The sequence below is a fragment of the Varroa jacobsoni genome, unplaced genomic scaffold, assembly GCF_002532875.2.
Source record: "Varroa jacobsoni isolate VJ856 unplaced genomic scaffold, vjacob_1.0 contig02480, whole genome shotgun sequence".
NCBI lineage: Eukaryota > Metazoa > Arthropoda > Arachnida > Mesostigmata > Varroidae > Varroa > Varroa jacobsoni.
The window spans coordinates 1-27,904 of NW_019214821.1; the positions used below are offsets into that span (position 1 = coordinate 1).

A 27,904-nucleotide genomic window follows, 5' to 3' on the forward strand; every position below is an offset into this window, starting at 1 on the left:
GGCAGCGCGACACCCACGTGCTCTGCAGCAATACGGCAATCACCAGCGCCACCTACAGTCCGTGTTAATAAGATTCGCTCATAGATGGTGGCTCCGTCAGGCGACTAGTTTTAGAGTCGATGTCCATGAGTCTAATGGTGGGCCAGTGGGACTGTGCTGTTGTCTAGGATAGGCAAAGGGCTCGCTGCAGGTCCTGATTCGGAACGAGTGGTACCGGTAGGCCGCTGGATCCGTAATTGTGAGTGGAGTATGGACGAGTGCGGGTGTGTGTGCTGATGGGTGATGGTGATGCTGACGGTGCTGTTATGATGACAGTGGCGGTGAACGCTTTTCGATTCTGAGATATATATCCTAAAACGTAAATGTTCATCAGTGTCTTGCACACTGTAAATCGCAACAAAGGATAATTACATCTCCGAGACATTCGACGAACCGAATTAACGGTCAGCTGATTCAAAACGATAATATAGAAACGAACAGCGGCATGCGAGGGAACGTAGCCGCGTTGCCCTCGATCTCGTCCCACTCACAGCCGGTCTCCGCTTAGTAACAATGAGAATATAGTATAATATAATACTAGGTCGTTTTAAGGTAACGATATCTCTAAAGTCCCTTTCAAAAACAAGAACGGCAACAGGAACAAATCAAACGACAACACCAACGAAAACGACGACAATCAAAAAAACGAGCAGCAGATAGCTTTAATTTTTTTACGATTACGACGAGAAGTGGCAAGATACAAAAGAAGTCAGCCGGAGAAGTAGATGTACACTTGCACGCGTAATTGAGTTGACTGTGTCTTGGTTTAAAGGGCGGGCGGCAATGAACTCTCAAGTTCTGAAGAACAATGTCTCATTTTGACTTTCTAAAGGCATCCTTCCATCAGAGCAGTGATTTCTTCGTTCTTAGCGTTGCTGTTGTTGTCGTTGTCGTCGTTAGTGGAAATACGTTCCATGCACTAAGAATAGAATGAATGAAAGCTTTAGACGTTTGCAATCCAAAAGTTAACTCAATCATTTTTTTTTAAAGTGAATACAGTTTCTGCCACTCAAGTGTTTTTAACCTTCTGTTTGAACAAATGTAATCCGTACGTACGTAAATACGTACAAAAGAGGAATTTATCAAAACAAAGAAAGACAACGACAAGAGAAGTGATCATCAAGTTTATGATTGTGTAACGATCTCAGCTTTCACGTAGAATAGAGTATGTGTTATTTTGTGTTTTTGTGTGCAATGATAATCGTAGGTGAGTTCAGATATGCAGTCGATTTTCTGAGCCACGCTCTACAAATAATGTCGATGGCGACCCACCGACTATTCTAATAGAAAAAGTAATAAACCTCACCAATGACCGACACTAGTGACAATAACCCAGGTAAAAACATTTGAAGTAACAAAGAAACCAATTTAATATGTCACAAGCAATTCAACGTATGCCGCGTATTCGTGGTATGATCCGACCACTATCGGTCCTTAGTGTTAGCGGCGCTATCCGTCCGTTAAGTGGAGGTGCGCCTGTTCGTGTGGAGTACATAGACAGGCCCTTCGTAAGACGGGGTGAAAGCTGGCACCGAAGGTATGCTTGGACTGCCGCTGTCTTCTCCGGAGGTTGCATTGGGATGGGCTATATTGTTGCCAAATATTTCGCTAATGAAGTCAAGGAAGTCCAATCATCAGAATTCGTAAGTAACATTATGCTGCATATATTGCTAAAGACGTATACTTTTTTGAATAGATTCGTGTATTGCGGTTATGATTGAAAGGACAAATAGTTTCTATATAAGCAAAATTGTGTTTATTTGCTACTGAAGAATATTGCAACATGCACAATTTTAGTAACCGTAGGGTTTTCTTTAATAAAAAACTATTGTTCTGTAACTAGCATTCCCGCACCCTACGAGTGGTCAGCCATTAGCACCTTTACGATTACTATTTAGTTAGTTCCGCGGTGCGACCTCGATACGTAGATATGCCCTTCGTATAACGCTAATTACAAAAAGTAGTGTTTACTTTTAACAACTTTGTAAGTTCAAGAGCGCATCGATCTGCATGTGTCCAACAAGATTAGCACCGGAAATAACCTTGTTTCAACTCCACAACTCCACCACGGCCAAAAGTAGGGCTAATAAATGCTGTACTCTGTGGTATTTTTCTAGATATTGTAAAAGAAATTAAATAGTGGTTTCTGTCTTTTGATCAGGTTTTACGGTTTGGACGATGGGTTGCTTAAAATTACAAATACTTATGGCTGCTCTACTTTGATAATTGGCGGTTACTATGTGTACCAAGAATGGCACAACGCTGATGTTAGAGATGGCGGCAGTTTCTGAGTAGGTCTGCGCTACCATGGATAGCTGTCCTATATTGGCTTTATATTGACCAGTCCTAATAAGATGGCTACTAAAGCTTCATACAACAGACAGCAAAGTAGCTTAAATTATGACTTGCATATAAGATCATAGATGGATATGAAAAACTGTGAAGTTCTATTCATTATTATAGAACTGCTCTACAAAACATGCATTTGGCACCGACCATAAATTTTCTTTGCGTCACGTTATCACTTATATTTTTGTAATTGAATTTCCATGTATCACATTTATAACAATGCCGCTGTAAAACTTGGATTATGATTTCTTTAGCTAGGGTCATTCAAGCCACCGTCTCTTACTACTCTTACTACTTTCTTACGATTTGTTGATGCACGATATCAACCTACAAATATTATTCGACTACGCTGAGCATATTTTATTTAAAACTGATTGCAGACTAGGATTAGTACTGAAACAGTGATATCACTTAGGATGAGCTTGTTTTAAATTTCGTTGGTACCTGAGGGCTTCAATGTCCACATTGTAAGCAGTGAGCGATTATACAAAGAAAATAGTCGTACCTGTTTATGCCCAAGCATGATGGGTTTGTAACGTCTTCAAAAAATGTATATGGCTTCCAGTTTTTTTTCATATTGTCAGAAGGAGAATATAAACGTTTTCGTGTAAGACGGATGCAGAGTATTATTACTAATTCAGAGAACCGATCTATAGAGAATTATTACAGACGTTGGAAATGGTTCGACGTCATTTCTATATTGCTGCTGACAATAATCCCGTTCGGTCTATTTGGTATAATCAAAAGAGTACTACGGCAATACATATAGATGTATAAGCATTGGACAAACACTAAATTATAATTACTTGTACTTTACTTCCTATCTTCATTCGGTGAACAGCTGTTGACGCGCAACAACATGCCATGACGTATGCATGCACGTGATTCATATTTGCAGACATACGTAGCACTTGTGGATCCCTTGATACAATGAAACGCGCTTGTTAGCGTTGATCGATTAATTTAACTTAACCAAACCCCACTGGGACGTCAGAAACGACGCTTTTTGGAGTACCGACGAATCACGAGATTCTCAGGAGTCGCCTCAGACGAAAAATAGATTCCACTAACAATATTAGAGTGTATTAAATATTCCGTAAGTTGTTGTCCATATAGGTAGTAACAGTTACGCTTTGCATTACCGTTTAACTTGTTTTAGTTACTAATTATCTAGATTCGAAGTAATTTCTGCTGCACGGTTTTCTATTAATATCAACGCTAGCAATTTGTGCATCTGCCATTTACAAGATACAAGTCATGGTTTAACTTTGGTTGGAAATTTCTAGTCAGTTGGTTCTTAGCCAACTTTTCAAACGTAAGGCTACAAAGAGGAATGCCAGCACCCAGAAGGCTTTTTTGCCCGGGTTGCGAAGCATACCTAAGCAGTTTTTTATTACAATATATTATAATAAATGAAATCGACATTCAATATCCCTTGAACCGTGTTATAGTAATAGTTATCGTGCAGACTGTTAACTTTGCCCTGAATGAGCGATTCTGTGCTTTTCATGCTATATATAATATAGTAAAAATTGGTTTCACAGTTTAAATGGTTGCACTCGTGGTGTTGGTACTGCAGCAGAATAATAATATTAATTTAAAAGGAAAAAAACACGTCAGCTTTAGTATTCATACAACCATTAATTCTAGTCGTCATCAATATTTGGATTATTGAATAATACGAAATCGGTTAAATAAGCAGCACTGAACTCGCTGGCGACACAAATAGTGGTCGCGCTACTATGGGTGCATCCATTGTAGCGGTTGCTACGCAGTAAACAACTGACTGATATTATGGATAGGAAACACTTCTCTAATTTTAAATGTTGTATCCGACTTGCTGCGGGCTTAAAAACGACCTAGAAAGCGAGCAATTTTAAAAACTATTAAACACGCTTTATACATTGTATACATTGCTTTATACATTGTAACGCTATATGACTACTGAAAGGTACTTTAAAAACGACTTTGGTAGTCAAATTGAAATGAAATAGTAAAAGAATATTACTATCTTACTGCCGTATGACGTACGAATTCTGATAACTGCATAGAATCTCTTCGAAATTTGTTGTCAGATATCACCAGGTTTACACTGGATATGCATAGATTATTTATGCTTTATATCTTTAAAAATTCAAGAAACAACAATTAATATCCGCTGAAAAGCCCATCGGGTCAAACAACGGATAAGCGTATACACCTTAGAACAAAAGGAGCATAATACAAGAGGACAATTAGTCTGATTCTGGAATCTTCCTTATTTTATTAATATAAGCGATTAAACAATCGAGTGTTGGTCTACATGCGATGCGTGCCTAAACAAGTTATCGGTGATACATTATATCATTCATCTAAGGCCATGGTCATCTGTGAAGCGAATACTTTATTTCCTTTATAGTGTGTTTATACAATGGTCGAGTATAGTTAGAACTAGGGGCCATGGTCATACGACACATAGCCTGAATAAATCTACGTGACATTCGATTGCCATGAAAGGTAAACTGTATATTAGTCTGGACACATTATTAACACATGATTCATCAACCACTCAGAATATTTTTAATCGGATCAAAAATACTGAAATAACCAAAAAGTAATTTAGATATTTTTAGAGTTTATTTATAAATTTCGTGAATAAAGAGTTGATGGAAATGGACGTGTATTTATTTTCAAGATCTATATTAAAAGACACAAATATCAACGTGCCGTGCGTCTTCTTACTGATCGAAGGCCATTGACTCATCTCGGATTGTCTTGTCTGCTGCCGAGAAAATACTAAACATCTTTTCATTAGCAGATAGATAATAAATGACAAAGACATACGACTATAATGCTTCTCTCAAGTCATTGTCATTAATTAAACTACATTACAATATTAAAAACACACCGGTCCAAACCAATGTTTTTAGGAAACAGTAGCCTATATCTCCCAGCTTTGTGCAGTGCACAGTGAATTAATAATATATGCATTTGTTTTAGGAAAATACTTAAAGCTGCAAAAACGTCAGGTACAATGATTAATTGGTCAGTATGATTTTCAGTTTTTTTATAAGCAAGTATTTATTTCTACCATACTGAAGGGGCACTTCACGGACGGTTGTGCCCAAGATTATGGCGTGCTCAGGATCTTATACACTTTTTAATTCCCTATTATATATTTGGATTCAATCCCTTTACATTTTAACGTTTTAGATAAATTTCTTGGTTCGTGTAGTTAATTTTCTTTGCACCAAGTTTCATTACAATAGGTTCGCACCAAAACATTTTCGGCGGAAGCGGTTCGCTCATCACATTGATATAGCATATACAGCGCCTAATGAAGCGTCTTCTGTTAACAGCAAAGGTTCCAAGAAGGTTGGCACCTATTGCAGTAATAATGACCTATATTGTGCAGCTTAGAAAGCCGAGAAATTAAACTTTCCACGCAAGCTTTTTTTTTGTTACATCTGTGTTTGCCAAAGAAGTATATATAAAATATAGCATGTGAAGATGATAGCAAAGACGTCTTCTTGCTTTTTTTCAAGGTAGGGCAGTGAATATTATAGGAGCAGGATCGCCCTATCTCGCATCGACTCAGGAGGACCCTTTTAACATTGTTTGTCATTGGCACTCTCGAACCTAAGGAACCTTTAGCATATTCTTAGTCCTCCCAAGACACGGTACCGATCGTTTAGTTACCTTCAGTTGACAATTATCTTAAACGAAAGTTGCTGTTACAAAATATATCATAATGAAATCATGGAAAAGTCTTGTCAAGCTTCGCTGTCGGTCGAATATATCAATAAAAAGCGATTTATCCTCTGTGCCGGTCTATAGAATAAACCATTCTGAGACTTTGTTTGGGTTTTAAAGAGTTGTATTTTCCTTCGACGCGAGCTGATGATTGGTCAATATCGGAATATTCGGTCGCAGCAGAACGGATTTGTTGCCAGGCTTAAGAGAAGTTACTTTGAAATTTACTGTGTAAAGCCTTTGCGCAAGTGGCTAGAGTTTCCAGGTGGACGTATAGTAATGAGGAAAATCTCTGCGTCAAAATGGTATAGGGAATATACTAGCTCGTATGATATTCAGACAACGCTATCTATATAACCTCGTGTGCATTTGAACTACTGTTATTAATGCAGTTCGGTACAGATGATACAGCAATAAGTTAGGGTGACAAGCCATCAAACTTCGATAAACCCTAAATTATATTCTGCACTTGCCAACTCTGGAGTCAATTAGTCATTAGACAAACAATACGGATTAAGACAGGAAAACTAAGTTGACAATTAACATGTTCAATGAATGTAGCAAATGTGTGAGCAAAAAATGGGCAATGCTTTCCATCTTTTTAATACTGTTTTCATATTGACTGACACTGAATTGCTTGTATAAAAACTTTGAATGTACCGCGTGAAAGATCGATATTTATCCCTTAAATTTTAGACCAAATAATCTGCAAATAATCTGTAGCAATGCGTCCATGTTTGCTCCCACTTTCTAGTAATGAGCACATTATATTTTTGAGGTGCCTATCTCATTTATACGATTCCTTAGTTATCGTCTGTAAATAGTTAAAAGCCATCACAGAAAGATATTCTTGTATTGTATGATAATTTAATTTGCATTTATTTTAAAATAGAATGCTTCATATTCTCACTCTATACTTTACGTAACTTCTTTACTAACATAAATGATTATTTAAAAAGTCTGATCCTTGAACATGCTTTATGCAAATAGCTAGGTTACTTTACTAAGAAATAAGCTGAAGGATAAGCAACTATCTAAATAAACTCTCCAGTAGACAAGAAAATAAAAACAAAAACATACATTTTTCAAAATTTTTCGAGATTGTAATCGATTTTATTTAATACTGATGGGTATTTGCATACTTGATAAAAGTTTGTCGATATTTCATTAACTTAAATTAAAGTTTCAATAAAATAATAAAAAAAAATTGAAAGAAAAGAATAAAAAAAATTCTTGTGTCACTGTTCTACACTATTGCCTACCCCGTGCATTACATTGTTACTCGAATAACCTAACGTAATCATATTGTGAAGTGTAATTTATCTTTTAATATAGATCATTTTTAATATTGCACTTTAAGAAAGTCGCTTTTCTTAAATCATGCAACGGAAGGCGTTTTTGAAAATACGTATCGTCTTGTAGAATCCCAAACTTACTTACAAAACAACTATAATATCCTGCAAATTTTCCCCAAAACGTAGGTCAATATTACTTTTTACCTATAAGATCTGTCTTGAATATGTTTAAAGATGCGAGTGTGTGTGTGTGTTGGTGTAGATATGGTAGGTAGTTGTCTCGGAATCTGTAAAAAACAAACACGGCGGTTTGTAGGATCGAATATCGTGATCGTGAAACACAAGATGATTTCCCATCATCTTATGCACGTCATCCCACACGCTATGTCTGCTGTCTGTTCGCAGCATATTTGTCTTTTCTTACAGCTTATTAGACACAAAAGCGTTTCAAAGAAAAAATAGTACAACAAAATTGACACCGATGTTGATTGACCGATTGATTCGGGATGGCACATCGACACCTTTAATCGATAATGTTACGACACCACATGACGACGAAGTGTTGTTGGAATTACATGACGGATTAAGGTGGCGTCCATATGTAACCTTGTCTTCAAAATCTTCTGTAAATGGCGCAAGACGAGCTCCTCGTTCCTCTTCCGCCGCTATTAGATCAGCTTATAATTGGAGTCCCAAATAATGTCACTTGGGTTTTATGTGAACCATCGGTAAGACGCTTTCCAATTTCTTGGCTGTCGTTGGAATATTTGGAGCTTGCACCGTTCAGACCTTCTTGGAATTCAAAGAAATTACAGTAGCTGTGATTTTGTAGCCAAAAACACGTCACCTTTTGCGTCAAGGTGCATTTCTTACAGATTAATACAGGTTAGTGAAGTCAATGGCTTCCAATACCTCTTACAGGTTTGTTACATAGGTGTGCTTGAAGCGGTAGAACTCCCTATGCGTGCAATTTGCTGTTCTTTACGTATCGTTTGAATGCATGCTGGACTTAGTGTCTAAAGAATGGTCAGCGTTTGCGAGAATGTAAACGTGCCGAACCGGATATTCACTCTTTTCTTTTACGATGACACTCAGTGACCGATAATCAATGCAGAATGTGACCGTCGCGTCTTTTTTTCGAAAAAGGTTCGAATGAAGGTTCCACGGCGGCGTTGCGCATTATGGCTTACTGTGACATATCTTCTCGTTAACCCAATACGTCACGGCTGATTGTAGATTGTTACTGGACCGCCGATCATGTGTTGAATGAAATCAGCGAAAATAAGTCCACCCGGTTACTCTAATAGAACGAAATAACTTTTCATAGGTTTAATGAGGCTACCCAGGCAACACTTAACATATTTCCCGACAGTATTGATGACACAAATGCACACGCACCTCCTCTAGATTAGCTTACGATCCTGTAAAGCTAAAGCACAGCACTTTAGTGCCTTGTTTATACCGTCATGCACATTACTGCCTGCGATGGCATAATATGTATCCCAATGGTTCTCTAGGAATAATTATGCGGAAAGCACTATAAATGGATTTCTTAATGAAGTAAAACGGCTTTCCCAGGATTAATTCCATACTGAGCTTGCGAGAAATGAATAAAGCATCCTCCGAACATTAGGTTTTTCAATGCAAACAGATTTCGGAACTCATGACGAGGCGGAATCGACGTTTTGGGAGTTGTGTTTTAAAATGCTCAGCTTTCTATGTTAGGGCACATTTGGACGTTCGCCAAGTCAGTCCTTCCCGCCGGACCGCATTCACCTCAATATGCAAATTGGACCTTCGCTGGTTCGATATTTTTGAGTCGGGCCTGTGTGGCATTTTGCATTTCGGGATTTCATCGTATGCGGCCAAACTGTGTAAGCGTCTAAAAGTTGGCAAAAAGTTTGTTCGAGTAACGCAGTAGACAAAAGCATTGTTAGCGCGCCTTATTGATACCTCGCCCATATATTTTAAAACCGTAACTCGGGAAGCAATTCCCCAAAACCTCCTTTAGAAGGTAGTGATGGTGTCATCCATAATGCGAATTCAAATGCGCTGTCCATTTACCGGCTGTGACAGAAACCAACCCCCGCAAAGAGGGCGGAGAAACGGGCAAAGAGATAGCCTTCCTAATTTTCTGACATAAGCAGATGATAGAGAATTTTGCCTATTGTACTTGCTTCAGCAATGTAGTCCTCGTGTGCGTCTAGGCGCTTGTCGAAAGCTGTTTAACGTGCTATCAGAGTCCGCGACCGACGTCGAACATTGTCTTAGAAAATTTATATGTCGTACTTTGTTCACAAGAATCTATGCTGCCAGCAAATTCCGACAACAAACCAACAATTGGCTTACTGCGGATACTGAGACATTTACCTAGAAGTAATTTTAATGTTAATATAATATTCGCTATGTAACAGTATATATATACAAATGATCGGCTTAAATAGTAGATTTTATTTACTATTTCCGAGACCACACTCAACCAGAAATAGATACATCAACGAAAATGTTTGCATAAGCTACAAATGTTGGTCCTGGCAGTCACGTTTATTTGATATGACCTCCGTTGATCTAAATTATAGCTTCAGTTCGGAATTCAAATCTATTACAGGTTTGCGTACTTTTGTAGCTAGGCAAACAGGTTTTTGCTAGTATGAACGAACGGGTTAACAGCATTATTTCGAGACTTATTGAATTCCTATTTTATAACGCTGCATACGTACAATCCATCTTTGGGTGGTGCGGCGGCTATATGTTTTTTTCGAAACATACTCAGTTATGTAAACAGCATATTCTGAGCCAACTGACTAATGTAAGATGGTGAACCATTGTGGGGGAAGGTGTATAGCTTTAAATCCATCCATGGTTGTACAATAGTTGGCAGAACGTGCCAGATTTGATTTGCCCCCACTAGGCTTATCCTTTGTATCGTGAACAAATCAGCTATTGTTTCTACGGTTTGCACTGCTAATAGATATTTTCTGATTGGAGCAGGACTAAAGATAATTTGCTGCTTCATTCTTGGGAAAATTGATGGGTAAACGAAATGAATGAGTATTAAGGTTTCAGCAATACTAGAGGATATCTGTCTGATTTTTACAAAACATGGCCTGCACCTAAGTCTTCGTAAACGTTCAGTGACATGGTAAGCACATCCGCATGAAGTTTCTTTGCTGACGAGAATCATTGATTGACAGCATTGATTAATCGTTTTTCGTTTGTCTTGGAAGGTCCTTAGTGAGAAAGCGTTACGGTTCCCACGTCACTAAAAAGCACGTCTTTCATGAAAACCATAAGTTCAGTTAAAAATCAGATGTTCTCTAAGGCCGCTAAAATCTCAAAACTCATTCAGTGTTAAGTACTCCTCAATTTTCCGCAAAACGGAGCAGCAAGTTGACTTAGGTTGTTCTCTAGTATTTTTTTTATCATCGATGGAAATATTAAGGGCAGAAAAAATCGTTGGTTTGTTCATAATCCAGAAAATGTGCCTATTGTTAGTAACATCAAATCTTCCATCCACAATCAACAAGGAAGTTTATCGGACTGTTCTACGAGTTATTACGCGGCTGTAAATGTAGGTGCTATTTAAAGAAAAATCTTAGCTTAAACTGAACCAACAAAATCTTATACCGTCTTATATTATTTGTTATCATGTTATACTATCGTATACCAAAAGGTTAGTGCAGGACTGGCTGTTTGAGAGTACAAGTGTGTTTTGAAGTAAATACATATGGCTGCCGCACGGCCTAAGGTTAAACGGGCTGGATTACTGTGCATGTAGAGCTATTAAGCTAGAATCCATTAAGTCTAGACATGATAACATCGACTGGCTAAATCGTGTTACAAAAAAGGCGCTTGCATAACTGCGAGACGAGCTTGTAACTAAGGTGAATTTCAGGCTTGTCTGAAAGTCGATATGGCAGCGATTATGAAAGCTGCCACCTTCAAACTAAGATGTTTGTTTTCGACTTAAAGCAGGCCCTAATATACAGCTCTGGGCCGAATTTATTTATGATTTATTATTATACGCGGCGCGCCTCTTTACATTCAGCCATGTTACTCGAGTATGTTTCTTAATGTACCGCTGTGTATCCCTTCCGTTTACGGTCAGCTACGGGCCATGAGGCATCGCAACCCGATAGCTGTATGGGACCATCCGACTTATAATAGTAAAAGGTTTGTGATAACGCTGCTTCAACGTATTCCAGACTTCGGTGTTAACCGCTCGACTTTCACCAATAGTTTGTGTCGTCTTCATAAGCGCGCATTCTGGCGCAGTTCTGCGGCATCGCGGCTTCCGGCATTTATGCAGCCGTAGTACAACCCGCTTTTGATATGACCGATATGATTTCGCTTGAGGTAGTCTGCGACCTTCGGGATATGAAGGTCGCTGGTGTTAGGTTGCTTTATTCGTCATGACGATGCTGAAACCTCCAAAGGGGCACTGCGCAACTTCCAGGGTCCAGATCATGGTACCCGATATTGTTCCCGAACCGACACGAGCTTAGTCGACCACCACCAAAATCTTACCATCTAAAACCTTTAAGAGACATATGAAGCCTGCTAGAAAAAGCGCTCCAGCACCTGCTGTCCCCTTGCGGTAAACTAAGCCATCGTTAAGCACGTACGCTGGAACGCAAGATCATTCACTTCGGCAATTACCCTCCGAACCTTGTCCAACTCTAGGGCGCCACTTTGCACGCAAAGTACAATTCAACACGCGCAACAAAGCATACGCCCTGACGTTGGCAGAAAATTCCTCGTGGACAACCTTGAAGTCGTACTCCTGTTAAATTAGAGTCCAGCGCGCTAACTTGGGACAAAGGTTCACCTCCCCCTTCATGCATTTCAGTGCAACGCTGTCGGTAATAACTTTGAAATACCGTTCATTAAAATAGTATCGGAGTCTCTCAATAGCCTATATTATTTCCAAGAATTTGCTTTCGGAAGAGTGGCACCCAGTCTTGGCGTCAGTCAAACGACAGCTAGCGTAGGCGACGATCCGTTCACGTTCCTTTCTACATGGACCAGCTCTGCTCCTAGCCGGCTTCACTGGCATCCGTTTGCATTCTTGTCCATATTTCGCCGAAAATGGCGCAAGATTGGCTCCTCTGTGATTTGGATTGGAATAATGGTAAATAGAAACTAGGCTCAGAAAGCTTAGAAACTTTTCTTCACGAAGCTAACTGGAGAGAACCTCTCCTCTAGCTCGCTTTATTGTAGGAGAAGGCTGGATGACAATTTGACTACATTGCGTAGCCTAGTTTAAACCTTATCTTTATGACCTCCCTTTTTATGGGTGGGACTTGTAGCGGCTTGGAGTAAATCGCCAGTCGGAAGTATGTATTGGACAACATCAGTATGGATGAGTCTTTTTAGCTGCTTTAAAAGGTTGCATATTGGCGCATGAAAAATTTCTGACTTAATTGCGTGGCTTTGTTGAGACCAGTCATCATCGAGGCAACAAAAGGACCCTGTTCATTGATGCCAGCCCCATGAATATCTTGAGGCTCGTTATATTCACCCAAAGCGGTGCGATACTCACCCTGATGGAGGTGATCGCCTGAAGTTCGCGAACAGCACCTGGTGTTGGCCCCGAGCATTCGTGCTTACAACGTTGCATGTGGACGCATGTAAAACCTCCAGGGAATCGCTTGAGACTTCTTCTAACTGCAGTATTAAATTAGGGTAGTTTGTGTTGCGCGCATTTCTGCTAGTAGTATCACGTATCCCAAGAGTTCGACAGAGATGATTGCAGAATGGATAGCTCTCTTTACGTCAAAAACGCAGGCATAAAAGCTCCAAAAGGCTTTGCGATACTCAGCGAGCGTGGTTTATTCATCAGTCGTGGAGAGATTGCGTTTACGTCCGCCGCAGAGCCAAGTATAGTAGCAACTACACTCCCGCAAAGAAGCTTGACCTTGAAATCGAATGGGTCATCGGCGGTCCGTTTATACAGCTTACGCTATGACGGAGTTAAGGCCTCGGGCATTAGTCCTTGGAAATTACCTTACTTCCTGTTATTGAGGTATCTGCTGCAATCTACTTGACGTCCATTGAGCTTCCCCGCCAGGTTTGCGCCACTTGCTCCTGCTTGACGTTTCTGAGCTCCGGTACTTGTGAATTGTATAGGTATCTCGAAATTCGCTCGAGTCATTACAAGTAAGGTAGTTGAACTTACCACCTTCGCACACAGGTATGTCCCTAAGGAAGGACTTGAAGATAGCCCGTGCAGTCTATCAAGAAGAATTTCTCTTTAATGAAGGTAAAAAATCTTCTCCCTTATGCGTCTAGCGGGGATAGCACTCTGATAGAACAAAATAATACGAATAAGCTACCTAAGGTGAACTTCAATATACTTGGCTTTAGGCATCTCCTAGTATACAACTCCGTCTTTACTTATGAGATATGGTGTTATGAACATCAATGTTTGCTTTTCCCATCTTTACAATATATGTATATACTAGTTCACGTACATATCCTACGCACTACTAAACTACATACATAGTTGTCGCGCCTCATAAGCGCAAATTGTTCTAATTAGTAGGTATATTTAAAAAAGGAGCAGTAACTAGTAGATGTGTAACATTCTTTAACGTATCTGTATGTCTTCATGTATCCATGATAAGCTTTTTTGAATCCTCTAAATTTAAGCTCCATCAGCGATTTTAAAAATATTGATCGGGTTCTCAGGAGCCGCATGAAAACTGGCGTTAACATAAACCAGCGGCTTAATGATAAGGAAATTTATAACATCGTTAGGCGTTCCGCGTGAACTCATTGGATGATAGGTGACCTAGGCGTACCGTTTTCCGCCACGTGTTTTGTTCCATAATCAATAGACTGCCAATCCTGTTCAAGTTGGAACGCCCTACCCTGTATGTGTACGTCAATAAAAAAGGTCCTTACTCTATTATAAAAAGAGACTTTCTTTCCCACTATCCCTCATGTTGTTTACTTCTGACATACCGTTTGGCATACCGATAATCAGTGTGCCGTAACAGTATCGTATTGTAAGTACTTTTAATTGGAAAGAATTTCCACGTGTGTGTTCAGTTGGAAAAATGTGCATTTTAGACATTCTCTGCACTACGCATTTCTTTGAGGGCTGAATACTGGCGAAGCAGTGCAAAGACAGTGTTAAAAGGACAGCTCAAGAGCGGTTTGCCAAATTCGAAAATGACATTTGGGACCTAGGCGATGCCCCTTGCTCTGGCCGGCTATGTAAGTTTAATAACGATAAAAACGCTTTCAAGTTTAAAAACGAAAAAAAAACTCAGGAGTCTGCCGAAAAAGATATGTTGCACCCACATGAACGTCGTTAACAATCTCAGGTCCTTTGTATTTACACAGAGCCTTTCTTTGTATTTTACACTCTCAGCTATTTTTTTCTATAAGTTCTCAAAATCTCCTCTTTTTTAGGTATACCATCAAAGAATCGCTCCCAGTAGGAGTTAATAACCGAAATAGATCCTGATGATGTCTGGAATTTCTCAAACAGACATACACAGAGATTTGGAGCTCGGGTACCTCATAAATTTCTTGAATTCAACGAGAGTTACGGCTTAACCATGCATTTCAACACCTCTACCAATATCGAGCCGATTACAATGATCGATTCTTGGACAAAAATTGCCATTATCGGTAAGGAGTGGTGTCTGTACGCCGACGTGAACCAAAGATCGAATGGGTGGCTTCAGGGGAGAAGTTAAGACCCAAGGTCCTTCGAATTTCCATCTAAAAAGGGTTATGGCTCGCATTTTGTTGGACTGCGACAGTTTACTTGTCGGAAACTAGATAGTTGAGCAGCACGATTATTTGGCTCAGTTGCCCAAGTCAACTAAACTCAATTCAAGAAAGAAGACTCGACAAATAAGTCACAAACGGTACACGTCGGTAAAGCTACTTTCTTGGATATCGAATGGGAGGTTTCCTCGCGCCTTCCATATTCTATGGGCTTGCGCCGCTACATTTGCAGTTTTTTTTTGTACATTAACGAGATGGCATACATCATTTAATGGAGTGATAAGGAAAAGCCGTGAATGCTGATAGACTACATATATTGTGTATTATTATAGTATTTATTATCGTCGTAATTATTATGTAAACTTATTGTCGCAGGAACAATAAATAGGCTGTTTTCTGTTTGGAAAAAACACAGAGGAATATCATATATATTCCGTCACACTATATATATATATATATATATAGTGTGACGGAATAGGACGTGTGTCAATATATAGGTTAGCGGTTAGGGCCTTTACACCCTAGCCATATTTGAGCTAGCAGCTGTTTACGGCCTACATTCAGCTCATTTTTACATGCATATATATACATACATATATTGCAGCATGACTAGGCTCGACCCCTGGAAACTGGCAACTGACTTATTCATTCAGTACTATATGCTTACAGTGAATCGGAAATACATTTATTGTAATTGTGTCCCACGGCCACCGACTCTTTTCAACACGATTGTACCGTTGTTTCAGTTCGGTAGAAAACTAATTGACCACTTGTTCTAACAGAAACCTTGGTGTAAATGGGATGAACGGTCCAAGTTGTCTTTGTACGCAATGCTGATTCTCGGATAGTCCACTACTTTAGGCACGACCCGACTAGACACCCTTGCGTAGTGCGATCCTGGAAACTCGTACCCTATAGAAGCCATGCTTCTTTTGTCAAAAATTGATGGCTGGTTTTATAGGCGTTCCCAGCAATCTTTCTTCGCTGTTGCCAGCAATTTGCAACAAGCTGCAATCGCCGGAGTGCGCCCGGATTTCTTTGTAATAATGATAATACTGCTTCCAAATATGATTGATCTAAGAAGCGCTCCAACCAGCTTTATGCAACCTTGAGAACACGAACACTTCGGCCTTTTGCAAAAGCGATAATTGCAACTCATGCGCTCCGAAATAATGCAACATGCCTTTCACAAGCATTAACCGGTCAACTTTCCCTGTCGCAGCAGCGAGCGCAGTTATCGGGCTTATTTGCGAGCTTATAAATGTCGCGCGTAACGACAGGAATGACACAGCCTATATCTAAGAGTTATACATATACTGTCATTGGTTAATTAAATAAAGCCACCTAGAAATTTCGTACATAATCGAGTTTACTTGAAGACATCCGAACTAAATACCTGCGTGCGTTTTTCACGTAGAAGCAGCCTTGCTCTGCTTTCTAATCATAAGCGCATATATCAACGCTATCATTAGAGAAGCAGTATTAAAATTCTGTAAAAAAGAAGGGTATTTACTGAGGCTAGGTATCGTGCCCCTAGCTACGATGACTGCCGCAATTCGAGTCGGCATGCTCTGTATCCACTTTCGGACCGTTCCATCGCTTCCGCGTTTTGGGCTCATACCTGGAACACTGTATTCTTGAGTTGTTTGGCATCTTCTGTTCAGCCCTGACTCGGCCTTTGCGAAAATGTCATACGCTTTCAATCATAATCAAACAGATTTCAAATCGAGTGAACTTCCAAGCCATAGCGGAACAACAACACCTATTATTTAACAATACTTATCAACATGATTATCTCAGAGACACATTTTGCCATATGATAGACTGACTTGTAGTGCACGAACACCATTCCTACCCTGAAATGATTCTCGTACTTGAGACAACATTCTGCTTTTGGATTACCTAACTCTGTTGATGTTCTTCCACAATTGCATTGACGAAATATAGGACTCCTGTGCCGCGGAATAATATCACCGTCTACATCATTGTTTCGCTTGGATGTTTGATCTGCTGAATCAGATAGGACTCACGAAACCTTTCGCCGGAATGCCTATAGACGTGCTAAGCGTTACGAAGCAAAATTTTAAAATATGATTCATTTGAAAAAAAGGCTAAAACCACTTATACGGCTTGCTAAGGATCTCACGGACACGGTGAGGGTTTTCGTTACACACTGACGCGATTAGCAAACCGTTATAAATTCTTGTTCCTATAGCTATATTAAAATAATTCTGTTTTTACGCTGCGTTTTTAATGGTTCCCATTTTTCTGCACGACAAAAGCATGTTTTCGGCTACACGTCAACTCTACACTTCGATGTTCTGCATCACTCAGTAATTTTTTATCACGACCAGTTGTCTTTTACGAGTCTGACTATTATAGTTCGCTGATTTTCCGTGAGATCTTTTCATAATTCCATTATTGGTTCATGTATTGCCAAAAGGGCACGAAAATAATTGAAAATCACTTAAATATAATCTTTGCTCACAAAATGTCGTTATCATGAATTAGATGAGACTAACGAGAATAACTGTATTACACCTCAAATTACTTATGTCTCTCTATGAAGGGGAAAGACGAAATTGGATACCTGAGTTATGCGTAATGGGTCGAATATTCATAAATGTTGCACTATACATGTGAGTGCCTTCTGCTCCACATTAACTTAAAAGTGCTTCTTCAGCTACATTGCCGTTCCATGAGTTATCATTAGAAAGCAGAGGAAGGCTACTTTCGCATGAAAAACCGCATGCAGATATTTCCTTCGGATGCGGAGTTGTTTTCGATAAAATTCGATATGTGAAATTTCAAAATGGTATAATAATGATATCGATTGGCCAATTGCTGTATATCCTTTTCGTCAGAACGTCCCGCCTAACATTTATGAACGGATATAAGTTCTCTAAGGTTCTATAAAATCACACTGATTACAGTACGAACAGATGGCTTCTATAAATCTTTTTCTTACTCTTCTACAATATCAGGTTATTTAAAACGTTAGTGAACCGTACTGTATGTGGTATGCCATGGCTTCCAAATGTGTTTTCTTCAAAGTTAAATTTTAAAAACTGGAACTTTTAACTGCACACTAATATAAAAACTGTATTCGACAGAAGCATAAATAAGTAGACGGCGTCAATAATAATAAAGAATTCTGAACCAATTATGGACTGTCTATCATAATTTATACGGCTGTGGCTGACCAGTGTTTTAACATCATCATGTAAAATATTAGTCTGTTAAAAAAAATATTAACATTTTCTTGGCTGAATGGTTTAAGGTCATATACAACAGGTAATGTGAGTTGCGTCAGATCGGCGTTGGTGTCATTTAAAAGCTTATTTGATAGCAGTAGATGTGCTAAATCTGTTGGAACGGTTTTTATCAGATTCAAAATATAGCATCTTTTGGAAATTTACGATTTCGTTAAGGTAAAAACATAAATACCTTTCAAGTTCATAGAAAATGTATACTACCTATGGGTAAGATGCGTTATCTAAAAAAACGACCTAAAGATGGTTTGTCGCTTTCGTCAAAGACATTTTGATGCGGAGGATGCTTTTCGTAGGGCCAGTTGCACAAAAAAGTTGATGAAATAGTTGCGGAAGTTGGGCAAGACCGACTCGCAAGTAACCATGATATCGCCAAAAAATGTCCACCATCATACAGTAAAATTATTTGACGGAAATTAACTACAGAAAAAAACTTGACGTTTAGGTGCCACACGAGTATACGCAAAAGAATTTACTTAGTTATATTTGCATCTGCAAGGGTCTACAGGGATGTAATGAAATCTAGCCATTTCTACGGCGATCGATCACGGACGATGACAAGTGGGTTACATATGACAGTAACGTTCAAATTCTAGAAAATCCTCTATAGTCTGTGGGAAAGCTCAGACTGACGCCAAAGAAGCTGACCAGGTGTTCCGTATGACTGAAAAGAGATAGAGCATTATGAGTTGTTGGTAAAACAATTGACTTTACTACCAACAAGTAACAAAACTGCGCTAAGCCTAGCCTAAGCTAAGAAAATTAAGAAAACTAATGAATCGAGAAGGCTCTATCTTTGACCATGACAACGCGAGACCACACATATCGTTAAATACCGGGGAAAAATTGAAAGAACATGGATAATAAAGTTGAACGCGTTCGCTGTATAGCTCGGGTCTTCCACCATCAGGCTATCATCTACTTCATTCTTTGCTCCTTAGCAGTTTTAATTTAGTGATGGAAGTACGGCATTACCGAAAAAATGACAGAGGGTAGCTGATGGAAATGGTGCATATTCATTTTAGTAGTATTATTTTGAATAACAAAAAGGTTTACTTGAAATCAAATTTGGCTTGAAAATGGTCAATACTTTTTCTGCACAATACTGTGGTAGACGAATTCTATCGCTCACGTCAAATGTATTTTACAAAAAGCGCACTCTTTTAATAGTATTGCTCGGCATTCTAGATTATGTAGTAATAAATCGCATAATGAACAAGCTCGTAAAACAGCTGCTTCTTACATTCCATTGCCCTATCTGATTTGAGCCGAGGAAGCGTTGGCATAAGGCGTGATTGTGCCTATGTTGAGCTACGGTTCTAATAAATTAAATATTTGAAACCCTACGATTCGTTTCCAAATGCGTGCCCTGTTAACGAGACAACCAATAGTAGCGCATCGTAAATTCCGATATTAAAAGCTTATAAAATAATATGGTTACTTAAATTTTTAAAAATTTGGTTTTATTGAGTCACGGTGTACATTATTATGGCGGGGAGTAAAATAATATGTGCACTACATAAAAGTGGATTATTTCTAGAGTAAATCGCATTTGTGCTCGTAGTGGTATATATACATACAGTGCAACTACTAAGTTCGTCTATTTGATCTTTGAATCAGTAAAATTTAGGGGAAGGGAATTACCGTATGAATTTCCTACAGGCTCGCACTATACCTTTTAGTAATGATTTCGTCAGATTTCGTCTAGCTGTCATGATTTTCGAGATCTAGAACTTGTCCACAGAATAAAAGATTGATTCTATTGTTGTTGTTCATATATCGTTTTCTATTTTCAAATAATTCGAAATGCTTTTGGTTTATTTGGCTAATTTGATTACATAATTACAATCTGGGATTCACTTTGTGATGAGTGCTTTTGCTAACTCTTTCTATGCTTTATCGATTTCATTCACAAAATATATCTTTTTCTTTGTTTCTCATTTACGTTTCAAAAAACAGTGATATGCATAATGATTTCTGCTGATATAGAAAATTCTCTATTTATTTTTCAAATTCCTGAACTGGCAAGTATTTAATTTTTTACACTTTGAAGAACTTGTAAGATTCTAAAAATTTTTATAGTAGCTTTCAGTAAATACCATAGGAATAATGAATAAAACCCTATTTTTTTTTACTTAAAAGGATGGTGAGCAGTTTAATATGTATTAATATAGTTATGAAATTAGCAAAGGCAATCCTAGTGAACGTTTTAATGCAAATACAGGTGGAAAAGTAATAATAAATATGGGCCAAAAACACTAGGAAACTATAAATTATTGTAGAGAAAATTGTTGGAAATATATTTCACTCAAAAGTAATATATCTATGGAATAGCATGGCTTTCAAACCTGTTTTTCCATTGAAAGAGTTGAAAATGGTGCTGAGGCCTAGAGGATGATATCAATTAAAAGCAATTATAGCCGGCTTGATGGTAATAGATTTGATGTCTTTTTAATAACCGTATTTGACTAAATTGAAGAAATAATTTGGAAATCTATTCAGTAACCACCATATATAGACGTGATGCGACATGGAAAGTACTGAAACAATCATGATCAACTATTTTTGTATGACGTACGATATCGTACTATGTTCAAGACAATGCAAGAAAGTATTATTAGTTTTATGTGGTTGAAGATACTCGGTCATGTGGTCAGTGGATGCACGCTAGGTGAACTCTATACATATATATATATACTATAACTCTATATATATATATATAAACATATATACAGAATCTAATTTGCAGACATGTAAGGTGATATTGAAAACCTTTATAAGGACCTTGGCTTTTATATAAAGTTTGCCTTATGAAAATTACGGCATAGAAGACTACTGAGTTTCATTGGACTAAATCCGATGGCTGCCCATTACCTAAGGAATGACTGCCACTGACGAAATGAAAAAAATCTTGGCCATTAGTATTTAGTGGTCTAAAAAGTAGAAAAGATTTTATTCGTAATTGTTAAATTTGAATTAAAACTCCAAATGCATATAATTAAAAATGTAATTTTACTATTTTACTATTAACTTGAAGCATGTCAAATATACTATTTTCTAAAATAGTATGAAATACAGTGGCTTTCCGGGTTTCAGACTTTTGAATCTCTTTGATATGGGACCTTCAAATCTAGCAAAATGTCATCGAGGGGTCAGTTTGATACAAAAACAGTGTAAATTCATATATACCCTAGTCTTTGTTTCTAAAGAGACATATACTTTTCATACTCAAAGAGCTGCTTCATTGTCCTTTTTTGAGCTTTGAAAAGTTGATATAGGTTTCTCAATGCACTTTTCGGCGTGGCACATGGTAATTTCACTTCGATAGTAGTCACACACGCACAGCGAGAGACGAACTAAAAATTAGGAAATTTCAGAGTTTCTGTTGATCTACAAAGTAGCAAATATTATCTGATAAAAACACTTTGAAATATTTGAACTACTTGGTCCTGTTTTCAAAGATTGCTTCAGATGACTAGATCCCGATATGAAACGGATTATACTCGAATTATAATATTATATATATATATATATATATATTTAGAAAGCTCCTTTATATATAGAGAAAGCGCTAAACGTCTTCTAGATTTTTACATTTTACTTCAGTAAACAAAGTAAACCATTGAACTTTACGAGTCAAAAACAACGCAAAGGTTTTTTATTCGACATTTTAATTGTCCTTTTTATTTCATAGCGTAATGAAGCAATAAGTGATAAAACTATTTTATTATTAATAGAACCATTTATTATATAAATTTATTTAAGACTATGCTAAATGTTCTTCTTTTTTACCTAGCTGTGAAAAACAATTCGGTCTCAAATAAATGATTGCACTTAATAGTAAAAGCTTATTGCCATCGACGGCTAGTTATACAAATACATCGACCGACAGTTAATACAAAAAAGTGAGAAAGTTTTGTTTAAGCGTTATAAACGTCTAAGTTAATTTTAAATCGGACAAACTTCATTGACTTGTTTCCTATAAACATTTTGAACGCCAAGATTAGAAGCAATCATTACTTAAAGTATTCCGTTGAGTCATAAAACTATGATTCTGATAAAAACGGTGCCATTTAGGCTCCCTTTTTGTCTGAGCTCATTGAGAGCAAATGAGCATTAAAGCATTGTTTTTTTCAAGAGTAATTAGATGCACTCTGCGTATCATTTGCGACAAAGAAAAAATTGATACCAGAAAGGGAATACTTCTATTCATTTTCTAACTGAGACAATTAGCTACCATTGCTGCGAGATCAGGAAGACAAGTAATAGTAATAATCTACAGACGTACACTGGAAGCAGTAAAAACTAACTATATTGTGGCATTGTAATTAATTGTGTAAAATTGGTATATAATTGTAGCATTGTGAGAGGTCATAATAAATCAATTTCCGCAGAACTTGCTGTTTGAATCACGGTTACTGTCTCTATGATTCTATGATACTTGATTGCACAATTCTCGTTAGCTTTGAATTTCGCTAAACTGTTAAGTATAGAATATACAGGTAAAGTGTTGGTGATGTTTCCTTTCTCGATAAAGTAGATATTTTTACGCAAAGCTGAAGTAAGATGTGGAGTGTATAGATGGCTGATCGAAAATATATCGGCTAAAAGCTGCAGGTTTAAGCTAACATATTCAAATAATGAAAAACAAAGTGCTGTTTACGGCATATTTGATTTAATTGAAATGAGTTCAAATATAGAGTTTTTCATAAATTAATTCAGTGACTAGTCCCGGTTAGCTATGCCGTATTTTAAACATTGTAGACCCACCCGGAAAGTGATGGATAAGTAAAATGCAACATAAGAGATAGGTAAACTTTGAATTCATTTATAATGGTTGCATACACGAACAACGCCCACCTTTGGTTACGTAATTGCAAGTCATCAGGGTCGCTTTAATAGGCTTTTTGAAACGGTGATCCGTCTTTACATCCTATATAGAGGACTACGTGTATGGCTACACTGAGATGGCTGAAATTGTAAAAATATTTACATTTCAGTAATGCGATCGTTGTGACGGTCACTTCACTAATGGTCATTGCATCCTGTTGATCCAATGAGAAAGCACATCTCTTTGGAATGAATCCGGAATAAAGAGCTCTTCTATTTGTGGCATCCTTCCGCTTGGGGTAGTCAATAAATACTCAGATACGACGGGCAACTGCTGACGAAAAACCCTTAAAGGATCTCTGATTGCACACGCACAAAATCTTCATAAAAAAATATCGCTATAATAACTGATAACTTATTTGAGAGCAGGTGGACGTAGGCACGGTTGCTGCTGTTGCCATAATCATTCTGTTATATCTTCCAATAACTACGGTCAGTCTCAAACTTGCTGTAATCTCAGCAGTGTACCTGTGGTGAGATGCATTGGGTACGCAAGATTACAACATCTCCTCTGGCCCTCAGTGATGTTGCTCTTTTTGTATCCATTAGATACCTAGAAAGCCTTATGTATTCCAGTAATCTGCAGTTTACCTCCAAGGTCTTAAGAATAATAACGCATATACTTGAGTGCTTGCCTGATGTTACTTTTTACATCTTCATATCAGTGAATGCGGCAAATAATCTATAACTAATTTATATATATATATATATATATATAAAGTAATTATAGATTATTATATATATATATATAAGTTACAAACACTTGAATCAACTCAAAAATATCTTTATCCTAGGCACCGAACGATTAAAAATGGAATAAGAAAAATATATCTTTGTAGTGTAGAACGGAAATGCATGCATATCTCGCTGACGAAAATATAATATACTTCGATCAAGACGTTTACATCTTGTTCTATAGGCCTGTTTCCTGTTAAGTCTTTTATTGGTAAAGATTTCAAATGGTAAGATGCTTTGTCGAGCTCTAGGGTCTTCGTAAAACGACTAAGGCCTTCCAGAGAATTTTTTAAAATGTTAAGGGGTGCTGGAGAAAATTGCTTTTAGGCAAACAATGTCCAGATTAATTTTAGGTCAATAGAAGAGTTGCGTGAGTCGTTATCTTCTAGAAACGTTTATGTATACTGCGACCACCAGGCCTCGGTTCTAGGTATTTGCCACGGTCATATGAAACTCTACTCTTTACCGTCGTCTCTAGTGCCGCCACAGTACTTGTTTTGACACTACTTCAACTACAAGGCGGAATTTTTCATTCAACGCGAAGCTCGATAAAGTTCTGCTCTCGGTTTGTATTTTCCTCCTCTTTGAGTTTTTTCACTTCCGTCAAGTACTCCAGAATTGCTGTCTGCCCTGTGCTTACTCATCTCTATGGCAATTTTTCAAAAATATTCTTCCTGGATTTTCTTAAGATGACCATCCAATCTTTATACATTTCTTCTAGTTTCTCAACCACGGTATTTCTTGGTAACCAGCACGCTTACTACCATAACAACAGAGGTCAAGATGGTTTAGATTGCAATTCTTATTTATAGACCTAGCACTCGTATGCTTTCCTCAGGTGGGTTTTACTTTGCCTAGACGATAACAGTGAGAGAACGTATGAAGCCCGCCACAACTTAATCGGCCACCTCCTTCTCTAAAACGAACCCCTGACTCTTGGCATTAGCCTACTAAGGGTCTGTATGATCGAATTCGCCTTTTTCACCGCTTGTTTCACGTAGGGTCATACTCAAATATCATGCTACTCTTTAATGTGAAGGTTCTTGCACTTCTATCTGTGAATAAGTAATTGAGTTTTCGTTCTTCCAGGTGCTAGTTCAAGTTGGCGTCTACTCATCCAGTGTGCCGTGTTCCCAAAGCTCTTTGGTTCCGTCTCAGTTCAAACCGTGGTCATCAAGCACGGGCTGTCTGCGTAAACTACTACCTTACTCTTTCTGGCGTGTGTTTAGACACCCCAAGTGAGATCCTGCGTTATTGGTCTCCCCGAATGAAGCGCCGTTCGGCTTGTCCGATATCACGTTCCAGTTTATACAGTTGAAAGCATTCCTTATGTCCAAAAGTAGACAGAAACCCCTGAGCTGCGGCATATTTACTTTTGTCTTCGGCCGTGCTTCAAGGCCAATTCCTTGGTCGAAAGAGTGGAATGACCTTTTTTAAAGCCAAGCAAGTTTTTTGCAAATACTCTGTTTCCGTTTATTCAGCATTTTTATATTAAATGCTTCAGGTGGCTATTATTATTATTGTATATTATTCAGGTGGCTTACACATTACTTTAAAGAGGCAAACTGACCTGTATGACCTCTAGTGTCCATCAGGCTTTGATATATAGTACCAGGCTAGCCTCCTTTTAGGAAATGATCTTTTCGCAGGAGTTTTATGGCTGCATATTTGAATATAACAGCGTGGTCTCTCTGAAGGGCTTTACTATCTCCGCCGATATGTCATCCTACCTCGTTGCTTTTGCACCGCTATTTCCTAGATCAACTCAGTATTACCCTGGATCCCAATCACTGCCCATTCTCTTCGTCTTTAATGATTCGAAAACAGTTTTGCGACCGTCTCCTTAATTTACAAATTCAGGCTGTGCTTTACGTAATTCTTTTATGGTCTTTTAGCCATGGATCGCTTCACACCTCTTCAGTAAATTATTAATTTCTTTGCTCCGCCGAATTTCCTTTCGCAAGGTTTCCCACAATTGTTTGAGTTACCTTATTGAAACCCTTTACCTATCATTGGTATAAGCTCTTCTGGTTCTGTTGCGGCCTCCTTGGCTTCCGCGACTTCTTTTATCTGCCAATACTTTCAGGTACTGACCATGAAAATGCTTAAGGAGCGACTTCGCAAGCAGCCGCTAGTGTTATGTCATGCTTTTGTGTTTGGGGGCCTTTTAGATGGCCGTTCCTGCTGACTGTGTCTGTTAGTGCCATCCGTTCAAATTCTTGAGATCTTAGCTGGTACTTATGTTTCTGTTTTGTAGAAGCTCTCATTTCTCCCACCTTAACCTTATAAGTAACGTTCTTGTAACTACTAGGGCTTTCAAACTTATCTGCAAAATGCTATTCCTTACTTCGTTTCACTAGTTGATGCGTACAGATCGTCAATTCTATTACGATTTTCTATATGAGGAAAACTTAAGTTTGTTATAATTAATTGAAAGTCTCCGCTGGTTAACCACTCAAGGAGGAGCACTTCTTTGTGTAAAGCGCATCTACATCTCTAATCGATCACACCCGCGTTAAAATTCCCAGTGACCACCGCCTTATTGCTCCCATTGAGACTGTCTCCTAGGTCATCAAGAAACATTTGGAAGTTCTCCCTATTGATATTAGGCCATGTGCGGCAATTACGACGGCCATTGTATTAATACATAATCGCTATCGTCATCCGCACACTGACGTTAACCTTCTTAGTTCGCTCGATGGCAACCTCCTTACACTTGTAACAAATGACTACCTACATCTTTGTTGTCGCCGGTTAGCAAGTTTGCCGCGTTTACTCTGGCCTTGTTTGGCTCAGAAACCAAACTTACGTTGACCAGTTTTCTAAAGGGTTAAATCCATCTTAGCATCTTTTTAGATCGACTTAAGGCACTTTAGCTATTACTGTTGGCAATTCTAAAACCCCTGTTTCCATTTTATTTTGGGCTTTAACTTGTTTTCGATATACTAGACAGGTTATAGTGTTAACGATGTGGCCTTCAATTTTACATGTTAAACGCTCTACCTGTGCAATTTTGCTACATGCCTCGTGTTCTACCACCAAGCATCTGTAACAGCGTTTACGGTCAGACTTGTTTTTCGAACAGTCGTGTGCTCAGTGGCTCACCTTCAGACAGTTAGAGTAGCACTGCAGTTCAGGCGTTTTGCCACTAACAGAGTTACTCTGTGCGAGGACTTTATTCGCTAGAACTTAGGCATTCAAATAAGGCGGTCTAGTCTGCCGTTCTTCCTAGTGTGTGTATTTCCATTTCCGTCCGTTCGATCAGGCCTTCTAAGAATAGTGCTAACCGTCGTTAACCTCGTCAGTCGTAGTATTGCTGGTAGTGGTATTCCAGCTGGTAGGCCTGCATCGGCTCATGCGTCCACGTGGACTTTAACGCCAATTTCTTGAATTGGCGACTCGCCAGGCCCGACCTTAACTTTCATTACCCTCACCGGGAAGTTTTCTTTGTTTGGAAATATTTCTTTATCTAGACTCTTAAGTAGTCCAAGTAGATGACTTAATTTAGGTCTCGCAGCTTGCCAGTTTCTTGTTTCACAGGCTGAAACTATCACTCAGTCCCGAATTCTGTTTCTTCCCCTTACTCGGTCGTCTCACGGGAATCATTTCTGCTTTCTAGGGTCGACTTACCTCTCTGGAGGGTTTGTGAATTGCCTCATTAACAACACTTTCAGCTCCCTGAAACTTTAGTGTCGATAGCAAACCTGAACTCTCGTTTCGTTTCACGTTTTTTTGCTTCACAGCGTACTGAACTACAGATCATCTAACTGAAGTGCGCCGCGACGTCGAAGATCCCGTTTGAGCAGATGCTTTTTTGGGCGATGCCTCTTAGCGGGTGGCTTTAAGGGT

General features: G+C 38.5%; 1 protein-coding gene and 1 long non-coding RNA gene across 8 annotated transcripts in view; one reads left to right on the forward strand and one right to left on the reverse strand.

Annotated features, from left to right (window-relative positions):
• Positions 1-682: 682 nt before the first annotated feature.
• Positions 683-3,222, reverse strand: LOC111272515 (uncharacterized). Its single transcript, XR_002687564.2, has 2 exons — positions 2,894-3,222; positions 683-1,647 (listed from the first exon to the last, which is right to left on the reverse strand). It is a non-coding gene; the product is annotated as an uncharacterized LOC111272515 (long non-coding RNA).
• Positions 1,413-27,904, forward strand: part of LOC111272513 (uncharacterized) — a 50,750-nt gene continuing 24,258 nt past the window's right edge. For 3 of the 7 annotated variants that reach the window (XR_002687562.2, XR_015315762.1, XR_002687563.2), the window contains exons 1-2: positions 1,413-1,682; positions 27,799-27,902. Coding sequence is in view for 4 of the 7 variants with exons in the window: in XM_086973327.1 (XP_086829453.1) it covers positions 1,413-1,682; positions 3,230-3,256 (297 nt within the window). In the remaining 3 variants the exon portion in view is untranslated. Of the gene's footprint in view, positions 1,683-3,229; positions 5,041-27,798; positions 27,903-27,904 lie in introns of those variants that run through there. The other 4 variants (XM_022854008.2, XM_086973326.1, XM_086973327.1 and 1 more) reach the window with 3 other exon arrangements.